Genomic DNA, 18,824 nt, shown 5'->3' with positions numbered 1-18,824 from the left:
TACCTGGAGCCCACCACCCTTCCACATGAATTCTCTCTGGGGAGCAGTGCACGGTTCTGAGGCTTTCCTGCCTGAGGGTCCCAGAGCAGAGGGCAAAGTCTCAAGATCAGAGTCCCTGACAGCTGTTACCCACAGGCGGCTGTCCCGGACTTATCTGGAAGGGCAGGGAAGAGCATTGATGGTGGTGATGTGGGGGGCCCAGAAGCTCTGAGTCAGCCTCACCTGAACTTCAGTCCCAGCCCTGCCCCTTATCAGCCATGTGACCTTGGGCTAATGACTCAGCCTCCCCCTGCCTATGTTGTCATCTCTAAAGTAGACTCAAACAAATATAAGCTGTCATTAATTATTTTCATTACATGATGAGAAACAGTAGGGTGAGTAGGAGCCTGTACTTTGGAGTGGAGACAAACATGGGGTCAAATGCAGGCTCTTACTAGCTATTAAGCAATTCACTTGTATTCTCTCTGGTTCTCAGTTTCCTCATCTGTAAAATGGGGTCCACAGAGTATCTATTCTCTCTAAGGTTGTTTTGCTCTCAATCTTCACAAAATATGAACATGCCTAGGAAAAAAGATGCTAAATAAATGTGTTGAGGTGGGGTGACATGATTGTAAGTTTCCCTATAGCAAGAACCCATTCTCCAGATCCCCCATCCTCTGCCACTGGATCTAAAACCAGATCCTGGTCAGCCAACCACCGTCCCCACCTTCAGGGGAGAACAGGGCTCCACTGCCCTCCTGGCACCTACCCTCCCTGCCAGGCTGGTCCAGAAGAACCTCTTTCTTGGCAACAATGCTGACTGCCACAGTGAAGGCCGAGGTTACATAGTAACGCCCCAGTTCAGCAAGGATGTCCACGCCACAGCCCTCTGGGAAGTACAGGTCCAAGGCGGAGTTGATCACAGAAGCAATCTGGTAGGAGGAGAACAGGGAGACAATTATGTGTTTGAAATGTAGGCTTTATGCTGAAGACTTGTTACAGCTCCAACTCTATTTCTTGAAAGCTGCTTTCATTTCCGGAAGAAGGATTTGGCAGCTGCTAAGGCCCCAGCTGGTAACTGTGGACAGCTGGCCAAGAAGGTAGGAGGGGGACAGAGCTGGGTAGAGAGCCTCATGCTTCTGTAAATCACCCCCTCCATGGCCCCACAATGGGAAGGGGTACTCTTTATATCACACTTGGTACTCAGATTCCAGAAGCCCTGATGTGGATCTTTCTTTCATAAATAACCCGTTTGTTAAATACAGTTGACCCCTGACAAACAGAGGTTTGAACTGTGTGGGTCCACTTATGCATGGATTTTCTTCTGCCTCTGCCACCCCTGAGACAGCAAGACCAAGCCCTCCACTTCCTTCTCTTCTTCCTCAGCTTACTCAGCTTGAAGGCAATGAAGATAAAGACGTTTATGATGATCCACTTCCACTTAGTGAATAGTAAATACATTTTCCCTTCCTTATGATTTTTTTAATCGCATTTTATTTCTGGCTGGGCATACTGGCTCATGCCTATAATCCCAGAACTTTGGGAGGCTGAGGTGGGCAGATCACTTGAGGTCAGAAGTTTGAGACCAGCCTGGCCAAGATGGTGAAACCCTGCCTCTACTAAAAACACAAAAAATAGCTGGGCATGGTGGCATGTGCCTGTACTCCCAGCTACTTGGGAGGCTGAGACATGAGAATCACTTGAACCCAGAAGGCGGAGGTTGCAGTGAGCCAAGATCATGCCACTGCACTCCTGCCTGGGTGACAGAGAGAGAGACCCTGTCTTAAAAAAAAAAAAAAGAGATTGTATTTCCTCTAGCTTACTTTATTGTAAGAATACAATAAAGTAAGTATGGTATTGGCCGGGTGCAGTGGCTCACACCTATAACCACAACACTTTGGAGGGCTGAGGCAGGTGGATCACCCGAGGTCAGGAGTTTGAGACCAGCCTGGCCAACCTGATGAAACTCTGTCTCTACTAAAAATACAAAAATTAGTTGGGCATGGTGGTGGGCGCCTGTAATCCCAGCTACTCGGGAGGCTGAGACAGGAGAATCGCTTGAACTAGGGAGGTGGAGGTTGCAGTGAGCCGAGATCATGCCATTGCGTTCCAGCCTGGGTGACAGAGTGAGACTCCATCTTAAAAAAAAAAAAAAAAAAAGACAGAAAAAGAAAGAATACAGTATATAAAAATGTCACACACAAAATATCTGTTAATCAATTGTTGGTTATTAATAAGGCTTCCTGTCAACAATAGGCTATTAGTAGCTAAGCTTTGGGGGAATCAAAAGTTACATGCAGATTTTTAAATGTGTAGGGTGTCGGTGCCCCTAAGCCTGTGTTGTTCAAGGGTCAATTGTTATACTCTTGATTACAGAAAATTGAGAATACAGAAAAGGAAAAAGAAGATTAAAAAGTCACTTCTAATTCTATCACCTAGATGAATCTAATTATTGTTAACTTTTTGCAGTAGTGTCTTTAACTATTTGTTATACAAATGCTATTTTTTATTATAAGCATCATAAGTCTCTGTATGTTTGTATAACCTGTTTTACTTAATAGACTGTGAATGACATTCCCACATTGAGTAAAGGTTCTCATCAAAAGAATGTACCATAATTTAACCACTCTTGAGTATTAGACGGACCAGGGAAGTCCACTGGTCTTCTGTTATGAACAAAGCTAAAACAGCCATCTTGGAGGCAAATTATTTCTGCGGGGTCAATTCCTAGATGTCGGTATTCCCGAAGAAGGTGCCTTCCAGGAAGAGGCGTCCTCTAGTGGTTGAAGTGGGAACTGCTAGGACACAGTTTTCTTGACTTCACCTCACAGTGAAAGGGAATGGAGAAGACCCAGGGAGTGGACCAAATGTTGGTTTTCCTTTCCCTGCCTTCTTACCCGATTTCTCATCAGCCCATCTGAGTGTGAATAGGCCTATCCAGCCCCTTAAAGAGCCTTATGACTTATGTAAATATGTCCTGGTTATGCCTCAAACTGGCTGGGGAAGTGCATGGCAGGCAGAACTGGGTTTTTGCTTTGGGCTCAGAAAGTGACGTAACCTCTTTGAGCCTCGGCTTGCTCAGCTGTAGCACAGGGTCAATAAGCAGTGAGATCACCTAGGTAAGCACCAAGCATTGCATGTGGTGCATAGGACCATGCACAGTGGTCTTCCTCCGATCATCTCACCCCTCCCTATCCCCCCCAAATAGAACCCAGCATGATACTACCAGCTCCAGGGTTACCTCTTCAAATCTCACTTTGGCCCCTTCTGTGCCAGGGAAGCCGCCACCAAGGTCCAGGACGTGCATCCTGTGACCCAGCTCGGTGCCCATTTCAAACACGAGCCGGGCATCTGCGATGGACTGAGCGTAGGCCTGAGGATCAGGACAGCCACTGCCAACATGAAAACTGGGAAGGGAGGAAGAGCCTCAGCTGACATGCAGGGCTCTGAATGCCACCACCTGAGCCCCAGCCAAGAGTGACGTTGGGCAGGCACATAAGACACTGTGCCCATTTTGCAGATGTGGTGACTGAGGGCCTGAAATGTTAAATGGGTTGCCAAGGGCATATGGCAAGGGAGGACTGAACAGGAGGCTCAATCCAAGGTCTCCTGGCACTTGGTGCTCCTCCCATCCCTCCTTCTGGGATGAGAGCCAGGGCCCCTAAGTCAACCAGATCTAGCTGTGCTCCCAGTCAGCAGGGTGGCCTTGGCAGCTTACTCAGCTTTGTTTTAGTTTCCCTACCTATAATATGGACACAAGACCCACACCACACAAGGCTGTGAGATAATGCTCGTGAAGCACTTAGCATAGCACCTGGCACATCCTAAGTACAGAATAAACGAAGCCCTATATTAGGTAGTTCGTTGTTCATTCGGTAGATCATTATTACTCCTTCCATATCCCTGTAAGAAAAGAGGCACACAGCTGGGTGCAGTGGCTCATACATGTAATCCCAGCATTTGGGGAGGCTAAGGCAAGAGGATTGCTTGAACCCAGGAGTTTGAGACCAGCCTGGGCAACAGAGTGAGATCCCATCTCTCTCTCTTTTTTTTTTAGATGGAGTCTTACTCTGTCGCCCAGGCTGGAGTGCAATGGCACGATCTCAGCTCACTGCAACCTTTGCCTCCCAGATATAAGCAATTCTCTCACCTCAGCCTCCCGAGTAGCAGGGATTACATCATGCCCAGCTAATTTGTTTTTTTGATTGTTTGTTTGTTTGTTTTTGTATTTTTGTAGAGACGGGGTTTCATCATGTTGACCAGGTTGGTCTCAAACTCCTGACCTCAGGTGATCTGCCTGCCTCAGTCTCCCAAAGTGCTGGAATTACGGGCGTGAGCCACCATGCCTGGCCATGACCCTATCTCTACAATAAATAAAAATTAATCAGATGCGGTGACACACACTGTGGTCACAGATACTTTGGGAGGCTGAGGCAGGAGAGAGAATTGCTTGAGTCTGCGAGGTAGGTCAAGGCTGCAGAAAACCATGATCATGCCACTGCACTCCAGCCAAGGTGACAGAGTAAGACCCTATCTCTCTCTCTCTCTCTCTCTCTCTCTCTCTCTCTCTCTCTCTCTCTCTCTCTCTTCAGATAGAGTCTCCCTCTGTAGCCCAGGCTGGAGTGCAGTGGCATGATGTCAGCTCAATGTAACCTCCTTCTCCTGGGTTCCTGTTCAAGCAATTCTCCTGCCACAACCTCCTGAGTAGCTGGGATTACAGGCATGCCACCATGCCCAGCTAACTTTTTTTTGTATTTTTAGTAAAGATGGGGTTTCACCATGTTGGCCAGGCTGGTCTTGAACTCCTGACCTCATGATCCACCTGCTTCAGCTCCCAAAGTGCTGGGATTACAGGCATGAGCCACCGTGCCTGGCCTGAGACCCTGTCTCAAAAAGAAAAGAAAAGAGGCTTCTCAAGAGTGGAGCTGCACGACCTTTGTCCTACAGGCTGGTAAAACACCCTCGAAGCCAGGTCCCTGGATGGAACTTCCTGGGATGAGACCTTCTGGGGACCCTGGGGTTGGGGAAGGGGCCATTCCAAATTTCCTTTTCAAACAGAGGAAATTCTCAAATGGCAGAATTCCAGGCCCAGGGACAGGCCCTGCTGGGAGGCCCTGGGGAAGGTCTCATGTAAAATTAAATTCCTGGGAAACAGCCAGGAGCCTGGTGTGGGTGGGGACAGTAGGGGTTTTCCCAGTGCTCACCTCACACCCACCACCTCCACATGGCTCTTCTTGGCACTTTCAAGCAGGTGTCTGCAGGATTTCAGTGGCACTCCAAACTTCAGGCTCAGGCGACTCAGGGAGTGGGAGTCATCGTTAGCAATGCACAGAACCATCCTGATGAGACACGCAGTGTCCCTCTGCTGGACAAACCCTGTCGCCCCACCCCAGCCACATCTCTCAATCAAGGGCTGTGAACTATGTGGCTCAGAGCCACCCACCCCCACAGGCTCCCTGACCCCTCCCTCTCCCTACACAGCCAATCAACCTGCAAGTCCTGTCTATTCCATTCCCTAAATGTCCCAGGACTCATCCCTGCAGCCCCTGCCCTGGTCGAGACCTCACCAACCTTTCCTGGGGCAGCTCCAGTTCCTCCAAATCAGTCTCCACATCAGTCAGAGCTTTCAAACTTGTCATGTATGAGAAGAATCATTTTTAAACAAAGCCTTAAGGAGAACCCATTAATATCATGACGGAAGCTGCTTTGGATGGACTAGAGTGGCCCATCACCTGGCCCCGCCCCTCGCCCCAAGGTCCCTCCTTAGAAGTCCAAGGCTGTCCAGTAATCGTGTAAAAGGCACAGCCAGAGCAAAGCATCCACCCTGACCCCTTCCAAAGTCCATTTGCATTGGGTCCCTGCCCCCAACCAGTATCTCCTTCACCCTCCGCACAGAACATGCTGCATCCACACCAAGTTTCTGCTTACCCTTGAACACCTCATGCTGTTTGCCATCTCAATGCATTTGCTTATGCAGTTCACTCTTTTTGCCCTCTTCAAATTCTTTTCATTCCTCAAGGCCCACTTCAAATGCCACTTCCTTCTTGAAGCTTTCTTGACTACCCCCTCGGCTCTCTCAAGCCTGGGACTTTGGCCTCCATAATACCGTGGGTCTTACTCTACCTGGGGCTTTAACCAGTTATTTCTGCTTTTGTTCTAGCTAGATCCTAGCATCCTGGGTCCAGTCCAGGAGTACCTGGCCCAACCTCCTGCGTGACTGTGGCTGGGTCCAGGACAAGGTGACCTGCCCCAGCTCCACTCTCTCACCCCGCAGCCCAGCCTCCCCATGAGTGGCTCTCAGCTTACTTGGCACTGGGGTGGCTCTTTACCACCTTTGCCAGCTCCATCTCATTGTCAAAGCTCAGCAGCTGGATCCCATGCTTGGCAGCATACTTGAGCTGTACAATTTGCTTACAGGGGTTGGCGTAGATGATCTTACTGGCAGGGATTCCAATATGCTGGACCAACTCCATCTCTGCCTGTGGGGACCCAAAGGTGTTGGTAAGGAGGCCCAAGGGCCGGCTGGCCCACGGAGCCCAAGGAAGCACAGATGAGGGCAAAGTCATGGCTATGCATAAGGAGGCCCCTAACAGGTGGGCCTTGCTCTAACACAACAGATACATGGAAATCAGGACTTACATGGTTTCACCATTCTTTGATGAACAGGGCTGCCATGTACAGCCATGCAGGTGGTGCACTGCACAATCCTGGGGGGTGGGGGGTTCCCATTCAGAATGAATACAGGGTAGATTTGTATATTTATTACAACTTCCCGGCAGTAAAGCACCTCATTCTAAGAAAATCAGCATATTTATAATAACAATTAAGTGTCTTGAGGAAAGGGTATGTTTTTCTAATTTACATAAAGGCATTATATAGACTCATGGTACCCCTGACAACAGGCTTCTGACACATTTTCCTGGCAAATTTAAATGTTTAAATATTACTTGGAAAACAGTATGAAGGTTCTTCAAAAAACTAAAAATAGGACAGGGTGCAGTGGCTCACGCCTGTAATCCCAACACTTTGGGAGGCCGAGGCAGGCAGATCACTTGAGACCAGGAGTTTGAGACCAGCCAGGGCAACATGGCAAAAACCCTGTCTCTACTAAAAATACAAAAATTAGCCAGGCACGGTGTTGCGCGCCTGTAGTTCCAGCTACTCAGGAGGCTGAGGCAGGAGAATTGCTTGAACCCAGGAGGCGGAGGCTGGAGTGAGCTGAGATCATGCCACTGCACTCCAGCCTGGACGACAGGGCCAGACTCCATCTCAAAAAATAGAACTACCAACTATCATATGATCCAGCAATCCAATACTGGGTATACATCCAAAAGAAAAGAAATCGACGCGTAGAGGAGACAGCTGCACTCACACGTTCACTGCAGCATTATCCACAATAGCCAAGGTATGCAAGCAACCTAAGTGTCCCTCAGCCGATGAACAGACAAAGATAATGCAGGCCACATACGTAATGGAATACTGTGTGAGCCACATACACCGCAGGATATTATTTAGCCTCAAAAAAAGCAGGAAATCCTATCATTTGCAACAAGAGGGATGAACCTGAAGGACATGATGTTAAATGAAATAAGCCAGGCACAAAAAGACAAACATGCATGGTCTCACTTAGCAAATGTGGAATCTAAGAAGGTCCAACTCAGGGCCAGACGTGGTGGCTCACACCTGTAATCCCAGCACTTTGGGGGGGGCCAAGGTGGGTGGATTACGAGGTCATAAGATCGAGACCATCCTGGTCAACATAGTGAAATCCCACCTCTACTAAAACTACAAAAATTAACTGGGTGTGGTGGCGCATGCCTATAGTCCCAGCTACTTGGCAGCTGAGGCAGGAGAATCACTTGAACCTGGGAGGCAGAGGTTGCAGTGAGCCAAGATCATGCCACTGCATGCCAGCCTGGTTGACAGAGCGAGACTCTGTCTCAAAAACAAAAAAAGAAAGTCAAACTCAGAGAAGCAGCATAGAATAGCAGTTGCCAAGGACTGGGGTCAGTGGTGAGAGGGCAGTGGGAAGAAGTTGGTCAAAGGATACAAAGTTTTAGTCAGGAGAATTAAGTTCAAGAAATCTAATGTACATCATGATAACTATAGTTAATAACAATATATGGTATATTTGGAAATTTCTAAGAGAATAGACCTTTGGTGTTCTCACCACAAAAAAAAAAAAGTATGTGAGTTAATGCCTAATTAGTTTGTTAACCATTCCACAACATATACATATATCAAAACATCATTTTGTACGCCATAAACATATACAACTTTTTTTTTTTTTTTTTTTTTTTGAGACAGAGTCTCGCTCTGTCACCCAGGCTGGAGTGCCGTGGCATGATCTTGGCTCAATGCAACCTCCGTCTCCTGGGTTCAAGCAATTCTCCTACCTTGGCCTCCCAAGTGTCTGGGATTACAGGTACCTGCCACCATGCCCAGCTAATTTTTGCATTTTTCGTAGAGATGGAGTTTCACCACATTGGCCAGGTTGATCTCGAACTCCTGACCTCAGGTAATTCACCCACCTTGGCCTCCCTAAGTGCTGGGATTACAGGCATGAGCCACCACGCCCGGACTCTGTATGCAATTTTTATTTGTCAACTTAATAAACAATAAGAATATTGCTGGTGTATTAGAAAGTCCACCAAACCAAGGGTCTTTTGGACAAAGATCACACAACTCCAAAGGCCTACCCTGTGTGCGGCCCTATGCTGGGTGTGCAGGATGTGCCGGCTCAGCCCTGCTCCTCTTGGGGCCTGCTCCTCATCCCCTTTACAGAACATGGGGTACCTGATTACTGCATTAATAATATGAACAAATGATGATGATGATCATGATGACAGCAACTGTGTTCATCAGCACCTGCCACAAGCAGGCCCTGAATTATATGTTTTACATCAGGTGTTAGCAAACTTTTTCTATAAAGAACCAGAATAAATATTTTAGGCTTTGTGAGCCACACAGTCTTTGTCGCAATTTCTCTCTCTCTCTCTCTTTTTTTTTGAGACGGAGTTTCGCTCGTTGCCCAGGCCGGAGTGCAATGGCACAATCTTGGCTTACTGCAACCTCTGCCTCCTGGGTTCAAGCAATTCTCCTGCCGCAGGCTCCCAAGTAGCTGAGATTATAGGCACGTGCCACAATGCCCAGCTAATTTTTGCAATTTTAGTAGAGACAGGGTTTCACCACATTGGTCAGACTGGTCTCGAACTCCTGGCCTCAGGTGATCCACATGCCTCGGCCTCCCAAAGTGCTGGGATTATAGGTGTGAGCCACCGCACCCAGCTCTGTTGCAACTTCTCAACTGCCTTTGTAGCACCAGAACAGCCACAGCCAACACCAAGTTGAATGAATGTGACTATGAGCCAAGAAAACTTCATAAAATCAGCTGGTGGGCTGGATTTGGCCCTCCATCCATAGTTTGCCAACCCCTGCTTTGGATTCACCCTTTTATTCAGTCCTTGCAAATAACCCATTCAAATGGGTATTAGCTCCAGTCTACAGAAAAGGAAACCGATGCTCAGAAGGGCTAGGCAGCAAGTAGGTGGCAGAACAAACTTTGGAACTCAAGTCTGACTCTCCCCGAATAAATAAGAGAAGCCAGTTTTGAAACATGGTGAGAGATATAAGAGCCATTTTTAGCCATCCTGAGTTTGTAATGAGTCTAATTTTAATTTAGCAACTTTTCAGCACTGGGTATTTATAAGCATTATTTCATATCATCCCAATGACTATGCTATGAAATATTTACTGGCTACATTTTATGGAGGACAAAATTGAGTTCAGCGAGGTCCACCTGTCTGTGGTGGCACAGCCAACCAGTAGCAGAGTGGGACACAAAGGTCAAGCTCCAGAGCTGGGCTTGCTGCTACCACAGCTGGCTTCCCAGGGGCAGATGTGGCCCACCCTGAATCAGAGTGGATGTAGACCTGTGTTTTTGTTCCCTGCCTCAGCACATGATGTGAAAGCAAGAATCAGTGTTAGCATTTTGGGGACCTATGATTGAGCTTCAATTATAAAATTTTTTTATTTTAAATATATATATATATATATATATATATATATATATATATATATACATACACACACACACACACACACACACACACACATATATATAAAAACAATTTTTTCTAAATGGAGATGGGTCTCACTATGTTGCCCAGGCTGGTTTCAAACTCCTGGGCTCAAGCAGTCCTCCTGCCTTGGTCTCCCAAAATGCTGGGATTACAGGTGGGAGCCATGGCACTCAGCCTAAATATACATATTTAAATAAGTGTTATCATTCACTGAAGGCATATCCTATGCCAGTCATTGCATGAAGTATTTTATATATATTCTCATTTAACCTTACTAAGAATCTTATAAGGTAGGGAACAGAGGTTCAGAGAGGCTACGTGATTTGTCCAAAGTCACGCAGCTTCTAAGTAGCACAGATGGGATTCTAACCATCAGACCTTAGCACACCAACTCAACCTCGCTGCTGTAACAGGGAATGCAACCTCAATGCCGCACTGACAGGTATCTTTTGAGCATCTACTGAATGGCCAGGCTCCATGATAGGTGTTAACAAAACAAGTGGTATAAAAAGCACATAGGGTCTCTGAGACCATGGAGCTTTCAGGTTGATGGGGAAGACAGGCAGGCAGTCCCAGATGAGCAATGAACAACGATGGAATTACAAGCAGTTAAGAGCTGGGAAGAAAAAGTACAGCTCCCAGAGACCTGGGTGTGAAGGGCGAAGGGCAGCTTCAGGGTCAGATATTTAAACTGAGCCCTGCCGGAGGCCTCAGATAGGCCAAGAGGGAAGGAAAGAATCTAAGACTGTTCCCAGCAGAGGAAGTGGCCTGTGCAGAGATTCTGAGGCAAGCAGTACTGAGCACTTCAGCCTGATCAAGGAACAGAGAATGCTGGAGTGGCTCGAGCAGAGTAAGTTAGTGCAGTTGGGACAATGAGGTCAGAGGGAGGTGGGCAGAGCCACCAAGGAAACCTGTTTTACCCTGCATGTGATGGGAAAGAGCCTGAAGGGTTAGAAAGGGAAAGCCGTGGTCAGATTTGCATTTTAAATACAAGGTCTACATGCCTATCACTCTGGCTACCTGAGGGATGGCCTAAGGGGATTCTGGGGGAATAGATTGTGCTAGTCAGTGGCTCTAGTGGCTATAGTCAGTGGGGGAGATGACAGAGCCAGCTCCAGAAAAGCAGGGAGATGTGTTCTGGAGGCGGGGTTGGCAAGCTGGGTGATAGATTGCACATGGGGATGAGTGGACAACAGAGGGAACTCCCACACCCAGCAGACTGAGGGGGCCCTTCACAAGGGGGAAGGGGGACATCAGGAGTCCCTTTGGACATGCTGGGTTCCAGGCATCTCCTTGTATCAAGTCAACTGGACACATAGGTCTGAGCTGGAGATTCAAATGTGGGAAGAGGTGGCATATTGATGTTATTTAAAGCCAGGGAAGAGACGAAATTCCCTGAGAAGAAGGATTTACAAGACAGGGAGGCCTAAGAATTCAGAAGAATGCTACCATTTAGAGAGCAGCAGAAGACGGGAAGAGATGGCTCCCAGGACCTGCAGAGGTGAGGATGGAGAACGTTTCCAGGGGATGGAGAACAATACACAGATTAGAATGCTATTCCTATAAATGCAAATCTTGTCTTAACAGCTTGTGTCTGGATGAGACGGAACTGTCTCAGCTGTCTGTCAGAAGTGCCTGACGAGGTGGGGTCAAGCAGTGTTCTTTCATCTTATACATTTCTGAAGCCTTTGAAAGTAGGATCATATGTTACTGTTGAGTCTTTTTTTTTTTTTTTTTAAGAATGCATTGCTGTGTTGAATGCTGTTGAGAGGTCCAAAAGGACTAAGGAGTGTCCCCCAAGACCAGGTCTAAATGCATCAACATGGACAGCTCTTCAAAAACCACTGAGGCTGGGCCAGATGCGGTGGCTCATGCCTGTAATCACAGCACTTTGGGAGGCCGAGGTGGGTGAATCACTTGAGGTCAGGAGTTCAAGACCAGCCTTGTCAACATGATGAAACCCCTTTCTACTAAAAATACAAAAATAGGCTGGGCATGGTGGTATGTGCCTATAATCCCAGCTACTTAGGAGGCTGAGGTGGGAGAATCACTTGAACCCAGGAGGTGGAGGTTGCAGTGAGCCAAGATTGTGCCACTGCACTCCAGACTGGGCAACAGAGTGAGACTCCGTCTCACACACACAAAAAAAAACCCACTGAGTTTAAAGCAATTGTGGAATAGTACATACCACATGCCACAAGAACACCTTTTATATATTGTTACAAAATCACAAAATATTTGATATATATTTTGTAGATCATTTACATATTTTTTAAATACCATATATCCACCAAAACCATCCTAGTGATTATCTATGGAGACATAAAGCTGATGGCCTACTTTCTTTTTGGGTCAATGAATCAACCTGTTATTTGATATGTATTATAGTTCACGGTTCCTGTTTAAAGTGCTCACTGGATCCTGCAGATCACTGCAGATGTTAGTAAGAGAAAATCCTTTGGCGTAGTGACAGTGGAGGCTGGGAAGCAATGGCTTAAGGAAGGAATGATGAGGAAAAGAAAAAATGTGGGTGGACAGACGAGTGCAGACAACTCTGTTGAGTTTGGTCACACAAAGGGAGCAAGGGATTGGGCTGGAGGAGGATGTGGTGCCCAGCAAAGGCTTTTTAAGATGGGAGGATGCTGAGGGAGACGGCAAGAGAGGGCAATGACAGGGGCAGGAGAGATGACACAATGGTCCTTGGGCAGGTGGCTGTGTGGACCAGAGTCCCTGAACAAGCCATGGCCCTGGCACCTGTCCAAAGGATGTCTGTCTGCACATCCAGCCTTAGTTCACCCCAGGCCCTCGGTCAGTGTCCACTAGGGCACAACGCTGTTAAGCAAAGCCACCCGCTGTGGCCGACCAGAAGAGGGCAGCCTTGCTCTTCCAAGAAAAGCTGTAAGTCCCAGGCGCTACCTCCAGAAGCGTACCAAAGGGTCTGCATGATCCCATCGCAGGGAGGGGGCTTAGGCCTCCCCTAGCCCCTGCAGTTGGCTGTGGGCATCCATCACTGGCTGAATCCCAGCTCCGCTATCCTCTCCCCAAGGACCTTGGAAAAGGCAGAGTCCGAGGCGACTCAGCAGGACTCAAGCTGCCACCACCCAGGTATGGAACCTCCATCCCTCCTTTCCTGATACATTAAATATGTCCTCAGCAGGGTATGGTCAGAATCTCCGTAAAAAAAAAAAATAATAATAATTACCTCACGAGGCTGCTGCAAGAATAAAATGAGATCATGTACAGAAAACACTTGGCAAAGTGCCTGGCATAACAGATGCACTCGGCAAAGGGCAGATGTTTCTCCAGTTCCCACTGTCATCAAGGTCTCTCTAAGCCTTAACACCCCACAACTCTGCCCTTTCTGCCAGAGAACGAAGTGCCTCCCCCTGGGGTTTCTGAAGCAGAAAACTTTAGGCAGTGGGGTTTGGTCCTGTTCTTCACCTAGACCTGGACTGAGAGGATTCTGTTCCTTCTCACCCCACGTGGAGGCCAGGGACACTGCAGGAAGAAGCGGGAAGTGCTTCTGCTACCCACAGACAGCCAACCCCACAGTGTCCTCAACTGTAGAACAGTCGTCTCTTACCCTGTGTACCTCACAGGGCTTCATGGAAGATGTGCATGAAACGAGGTGTGCAAAGCACGAAGTAACCCAAAGACAAGGGGAAGCACCTCGTCTACCATGAAAGGCATTAACATCGAGTCCCTGCTGCAAGTTACCCTGCTCGTTCTGACCATCCCAGCCGGGTGCACACTTCTCCCCAACCTGGAGTTGCTCTTACACTGTCATCCTGCCCAGGACTCCAGGAGTCTTTTCTAGAACTCTCCTCACAACATCCAGCCATATGACACAACCATTATTAACCACCAAGAAAATGGTGCTAATGACAATATCACAAACTAGTGCCCACCAGACTTGCTCCCACCTCAGGGCCTCTGCACTTGCTGTTCCTGCTGCCTGAAACGCCCTTCCCCTAGTTATCCACCTGGCTTGATCCCTTGGCTCTTTCGGGTCTGTATTCAAGTCTCAGTGAAGTGTTCCTTGGCCAAACCATCTAAAAGTGCAATCCGCTCTCCCAGCATTCCTTACTTCCCTTTCCTGCATTTTCTCCACAGCACTTTCCATCTAAAATACTAAATATTTTCATAATTTCATCTGTTTTTTCGTAAACAAGCTCCATGAGGGAAGGGCTTTGGTTGTTTTATTTTGTTCATTGCCAAATCCCCACCTAGAACAGCACTTGGCCTCAGAGGAGATAACCAATTAATATTTGCTGAATCAATAAATGAGATAGTTTCAAAGCTCTACTTAGTTGAAATATAGCTTAAAGGCTTTTATCTAGCAAGGACAGAGTGGAAATAGATAAACTAAGCATTCAACTCAAAGACAGTTCTGCCCAGCACAGTCACTACCACATTGCAGGAGTTCAATGGACACTGAATGACAGTACATAAGCAAAGTTCATCTAAAATGGGCATGCGCGGTGCCTCACACCTATAATCCCAGCACTTTGGGAAGCTGAGGTGGACAGATCACTTGAGGTCAGGAGTTTGAGACCAGCCTGGCCAACACGGTGAAACCCCATCTCTACTAAAAACACAAAAAAAAATTAGCTGGGTGTGGTGGTGTGCGCCTGTAATCCCAGCTGCTTGGGAAGCTGAGGGCAGGACAGTTGCTTGGACCCAGGAGGTAGAGGTTGCAGTGAGCCAAGATCACGCCGCTATACTCCAGCCTGGGCAACAAGGCAAGACTCCGCCTCAAAAGAAAGAAATCTAAAGGGCGAAGGAGGGAATGAAGACAACAGCAGAAATCAAATTAGAAAGACAGAATTGGTGGCAACAACAAAACTACAAGGACTAGTTAAGAAAATATACCGTCACACATTGTTATTATAAAAGGAAAAAACAACAGTATGGAGATGGTTTTGTTTTGTTTTAATTAGAAGAACACCATGTTTAGCTTTGTGCCAAACAAATTTGCAAATATCCATTAAAAAGATGAGCCTTCTACCAGGACACACAAGATTCTAATTTGGAACTTCAAGGCTGACAAATTCCATGCTCGTTTCTCCCTCCCTTATCCCTTGAGACCCCTCCTGAGTGGGCGGTCTTCCCAGAGGGCAAGGGCCAACTGCAGGTACCTCCTGCTCCCCAGAGCCCACCTGCACTAGCCTGGCCATGTGTGTGTTCAGTGGGCATGGAGGGTCAGTGCACCTTGGGGGAGGGGCTCACCTTGTTGGCACAGCTGAAGCCCAGCCCCAGCTGGGCCAGGACCTTCAGCACACCTGGGCTGCTGTTGCACTTGACAACGTAAAAGGGCTGGACTCGTGGCAGGCACTTCAGAAAGTAGAAGTGCTTCCTCACTATGGCACCCAGGTCAGCCACGAAGAAGGCAGCGGCCTTGTCCTGAACAAGAAGTGGATAAATGTGAGACCCCATCCAGCTCCTACCCCTGCATGCCATCCATGATCCTTCCAAGTACCTGTCTCAGGTTCAGTACTGGCCAGAGCTACCCTGCTGTAAAGTTTTCTGGGCCTCCCCAAGCCTACAGGACAGAAGGCAAACTCAGCCTGGCATTCAAGGTTCTGCGATCTAGCTCCAGCCCCTCCCCTCAATGCAGCTAAAACTCCAGCTGTAGGCTGGATCATTTTTCCACCTTCGAACCTTTGTTCCCACCATGCCCTCTGCAGAATACCCTTCCCCCTCCTGTGTCTGGCAAAATCCTTAAAGTTTCAGCTCAAATGCCACCTTTTCCAAACCAACAAGGCAACTCTGCTTTTAAATGCTTCCATGGCATTTTGGATGTGCTTCCAAGGAATCAGAACTGTATATGGATCCATCCATTCTAGAAAAGGGTAAACTCCCTAAAGGCAGAAGCTATGACCTACAGCTCACTGCCTTCCAAACACAGGTGCTCGATGAAGCCTTAAGCTAGTCCCACGGACACTGCAACCTATGCCTATGGACGAGTGTTCATTACAGATGTGCTAAAGGCTGAACATGTATGAGGCTGTGGGCGAGACCACATTACTTAAATGTGGAAGGGATCCTTCCAAAGTCCCTTCCCTGGGACTCAGTTTCCCTTTCATGCAACACTTTTTTACTGATGCCCACTTGGTGCCAAACATTGCACTAAGGGACAGAGGTGACCAAACCGCACTGTTGCTCTGAAGGAGCTTGGGTCTGGAAGAAAAGGAAGCCCTTAAGTACTTACAAGTCCATTCAGTGGATGCTAGATGGAAGTTTCTACAAGGTGCAGTGCGGGGACATGGAGAAAGAAAATACAAAATCTGCCTGGGTTGAGCAGGAAAAGGTAGCACTGATGAGAAGCAAGGAATAACTAGAAAGGGGTAAAGAGGGGAGAGGTTGGGAGAAGGATGCTGCAGGCAGAAGAAACAGCCTGGGCAAAGGCATGGTAATAGGGCCCGTGGCATCATTGGGAAATGTGAATAGAGTCCTTCAGCTCTGATGGAGCATAATATATACTTTGGGGAAAGCTGGGAATGGGGCTTTGGAGGCAGGGAAATTCTGACTTGATCCTGTAGAGTGAGGAATTGCCAAAGAATTCTGATTTTGAACAGAACTATGATATATTTGGAGGGGGTGGCATGAGACAGGGAGGAGATTGGGGGGCCTTTGGAGAGATGAAGACTGAACTAGTAAATGAGGTTCCACATAACCACACTGGAGGGTTATTTAAGGAGGCAGAATTCACAGAGCTTGGTAATGCCTAGATGTGGACAGTGAGGGAGACGGGGCAGCTGGAGAAGAATCCCCGGCTTCTGACTTTGGAGGGCTGGGTAGAAAGGCAACATAGGAGGGGCAGGTTTGGGGGCAAGGACCAGGAATTGGAGATAAATTGAGATGTTCCCTTGCAAATAGCAAGGATTGGGTACCAAATAAGTGAAAGGATAAGAGAAGGCCCTAGGGACCCTTCCACAGGAGGCAGGTGATCTGTATAGGGGACCGCGGACCCAACCCATTCCCAGTCCCTCACCGTGGTGGCCTGTGAGGCCCCCAGAGTGAGTTCCTCCAGCAGGTCTTGGGTACTGAAGCCCTCCTCCACCATCACAAAGTCCGATTCACTCAGGTAGCCAGCCATGCCTTGGCAGGAGGAGCTGACGCGTTGGATGGAGCCGCTGCTGCAGCCGCCGCCTTAAAAAGTATGCAACACACTGCGGGAGGGGGAGATGGAGGGAACCGCTGGGGGGTCGGCTCCGCTGCCCCCCGCCCAGGCCAAGGATCCCAACTCCGTCACAACCCGCCCCCAGCACAAGCCTGGAGTTCACTAGGCAAGGGTGGAGAAAGTCAAGAATCCCGGATTTCAGACCGAGACAAGGCACCGTATGCCCAAATGTCACTGCCTCTCTGAGTCAGTTGCCCCATCTGTAAAATGGATGAATTGTTTTGAAGAGCCTTTCCAGTTCTGAAATTCTGGATTTCAGGAAAGAGTGAAAGAGTGAGAGGGGGGACAGGAAATCTGAGAAGCTTGGGTGGGAAAGTTTCCAGGCACCCCCGTCCTGACCACGTCCACCTAGAAGGTAGTCGGTGGCCACCCCAGGGAGTAGTCTCAGCCTGAGAACGGGAGCTTAAGTTCGAGTCCACTCTCTACTGCTAGACCTTGGGTACGCTCTGACCCTTCTCGGGGCCTCAGTTTCCCCACTTGTAAATGGGGGCTGGACTAATCCTGGACATGCCAGAATTCTAAGGGTGCCTGGGGGCACCACGTGGTGGGTGGGGCCGCCAGCTCCCGGGAGAGAACAGAGGGCCGAGGTTCTTTCTGTCCCGGTGACTCCTCCCAACTGTAGGGCCGAGGTCCACCCCATCCCCCAGGACCCCTTACCAAGCTCCGTCCTCCTTCGCGGGGGCCAGAGCCAGGCGCGCTGCTAGGGGGGGTCGCCGGTGACCTCGAAACTTGTGCAACACTCCGAGGAGGAGTGGCAGTTGCGGAGCCGAGGCCCCTGCTGAGAGGAGGCAGAAGGGGCCAGCGGGCAGGTCAGCACCACAGCGGGGAGCGTCCGCTCCCCGAGGCTCCCCAGGCCACTCCCCGCACTCGCCTTAAAACGCATTTACACGGCTTCGGCCCATAGGTCTCCCCAGCGAGTGAATCGGATCCTCCGCGCCTCCGCTCTCTCGCTCCCCCGGGCTCGGGCCCCGCGGCCTGCGCCCCGCCCGCCCAGCGAACACCGACCCCACGCCCCGCCTTCCACCCGCCGCTCACTTATATAGCCCCGCCCAGGCCCCGCCCACATGGTCCAGGCCCCGCCTTAGCCCTGGCAACCAGGTGCCGCCATCCCATTGGTCGATTCCGACATAAAGCCCTCAGCTCTGCCCACCCGTGCTGCAGTCTTCCCCCCCGCCCCGACGACGCCTAGCGGTGGCTACCCCACGCTGGGAAATCGAACTGCAGGGTCACCGCCACACGGGTGGGACACTTAGACCTTGCATCTTAGGTCTTAAAAAGTGGGCAGGAAGCCTTTTCTGCCACTGCCTTACTTCGTGGTACCACTCTTCTCTCCTGCGGGAACTGCTCACTCATCTCTCAAAACCCAGTTCAAGTGTTATGTCCTTGTATTGCTTTTATAATAAAATTCTTTTAATTTAATTGCCTCTTCCAGGCATCTTCGACTCCAACTCAAACCGCAGCTAAAATGTCTTCAGACAGCGTTTTTGTGACTTTCCCAGTTCAGGGCAATCCCTCCCTTTATCCCATCCTCTGAACCCGGCAAACTCTTACCTCTCAAGGGAAATGTGTCTCCCTCTCCA

At 48.9% G+C, this 18,824-nt stretch overlaps 1 protein-coding gene across 4 annotated transcripts in view; it reads right to left on the bottom strand.

The window, feature by feature from the left end:
• The window catches only part of AZIN2 (antizyme inhibitor 2), a 41,042-nt gene extending 22,746 nt beyond the window's left edge, over window positions 1-18,296 (bottom strand). The window contains exons 1-9 of one of the 4 annotated variants that reach the window (XM_010348063.3): window positions 18,116-18,243; window positions 17,902-18,022; window positions 17,056-17,233; window positions 15,291-15,464; window positions 6,286-6,458; window positions 5,551-5,610; window positions 5,184-5,318; window positions 3,221-3,386; window positions 749-911 (exon numbers count right to left, since the gene is read on the bottom strand). In XM_010348063.3, the coding sequence (XP_010346365.1) occupies window positions 749-911; window positions 3,221-3,386; window positions 5,184-5,318; window positions 5,551-5,610; window positions 6,286-6,458; window positions 15,291-15,464; window positions 17,056-17,160 (976 nt within the window). In that variant the 5' untranslated portion in view covers window positions 17,161-17,233; window positions 17,902-18,022; window positions 18,116-18,243. 4 annotated transcript variants of the gene reach the window in all.
• Between the last annotated feature and the right edge of the window lie 528 nt (window positions 18,297-18,824).

Source organism: Saimiri boliviensis, chromosome 11 (genome assembly GCF_048565385.1).
Source record: "Saimiri boliviensis isolate mSaiBol1 chromosome 11, mSaiBol1.pri, whole genome shotgun sequence".
Classification (NCBI taxonomy): domain Eukaryota; kingdom Metazoa; phylum Chordata; class Mammalia; order Primates; family Cebidae; genus Saimiri; species Saimiri boliviensis.
This window is presented reverse-complemented; position numbering and strand designations above follow the sequence as displayed.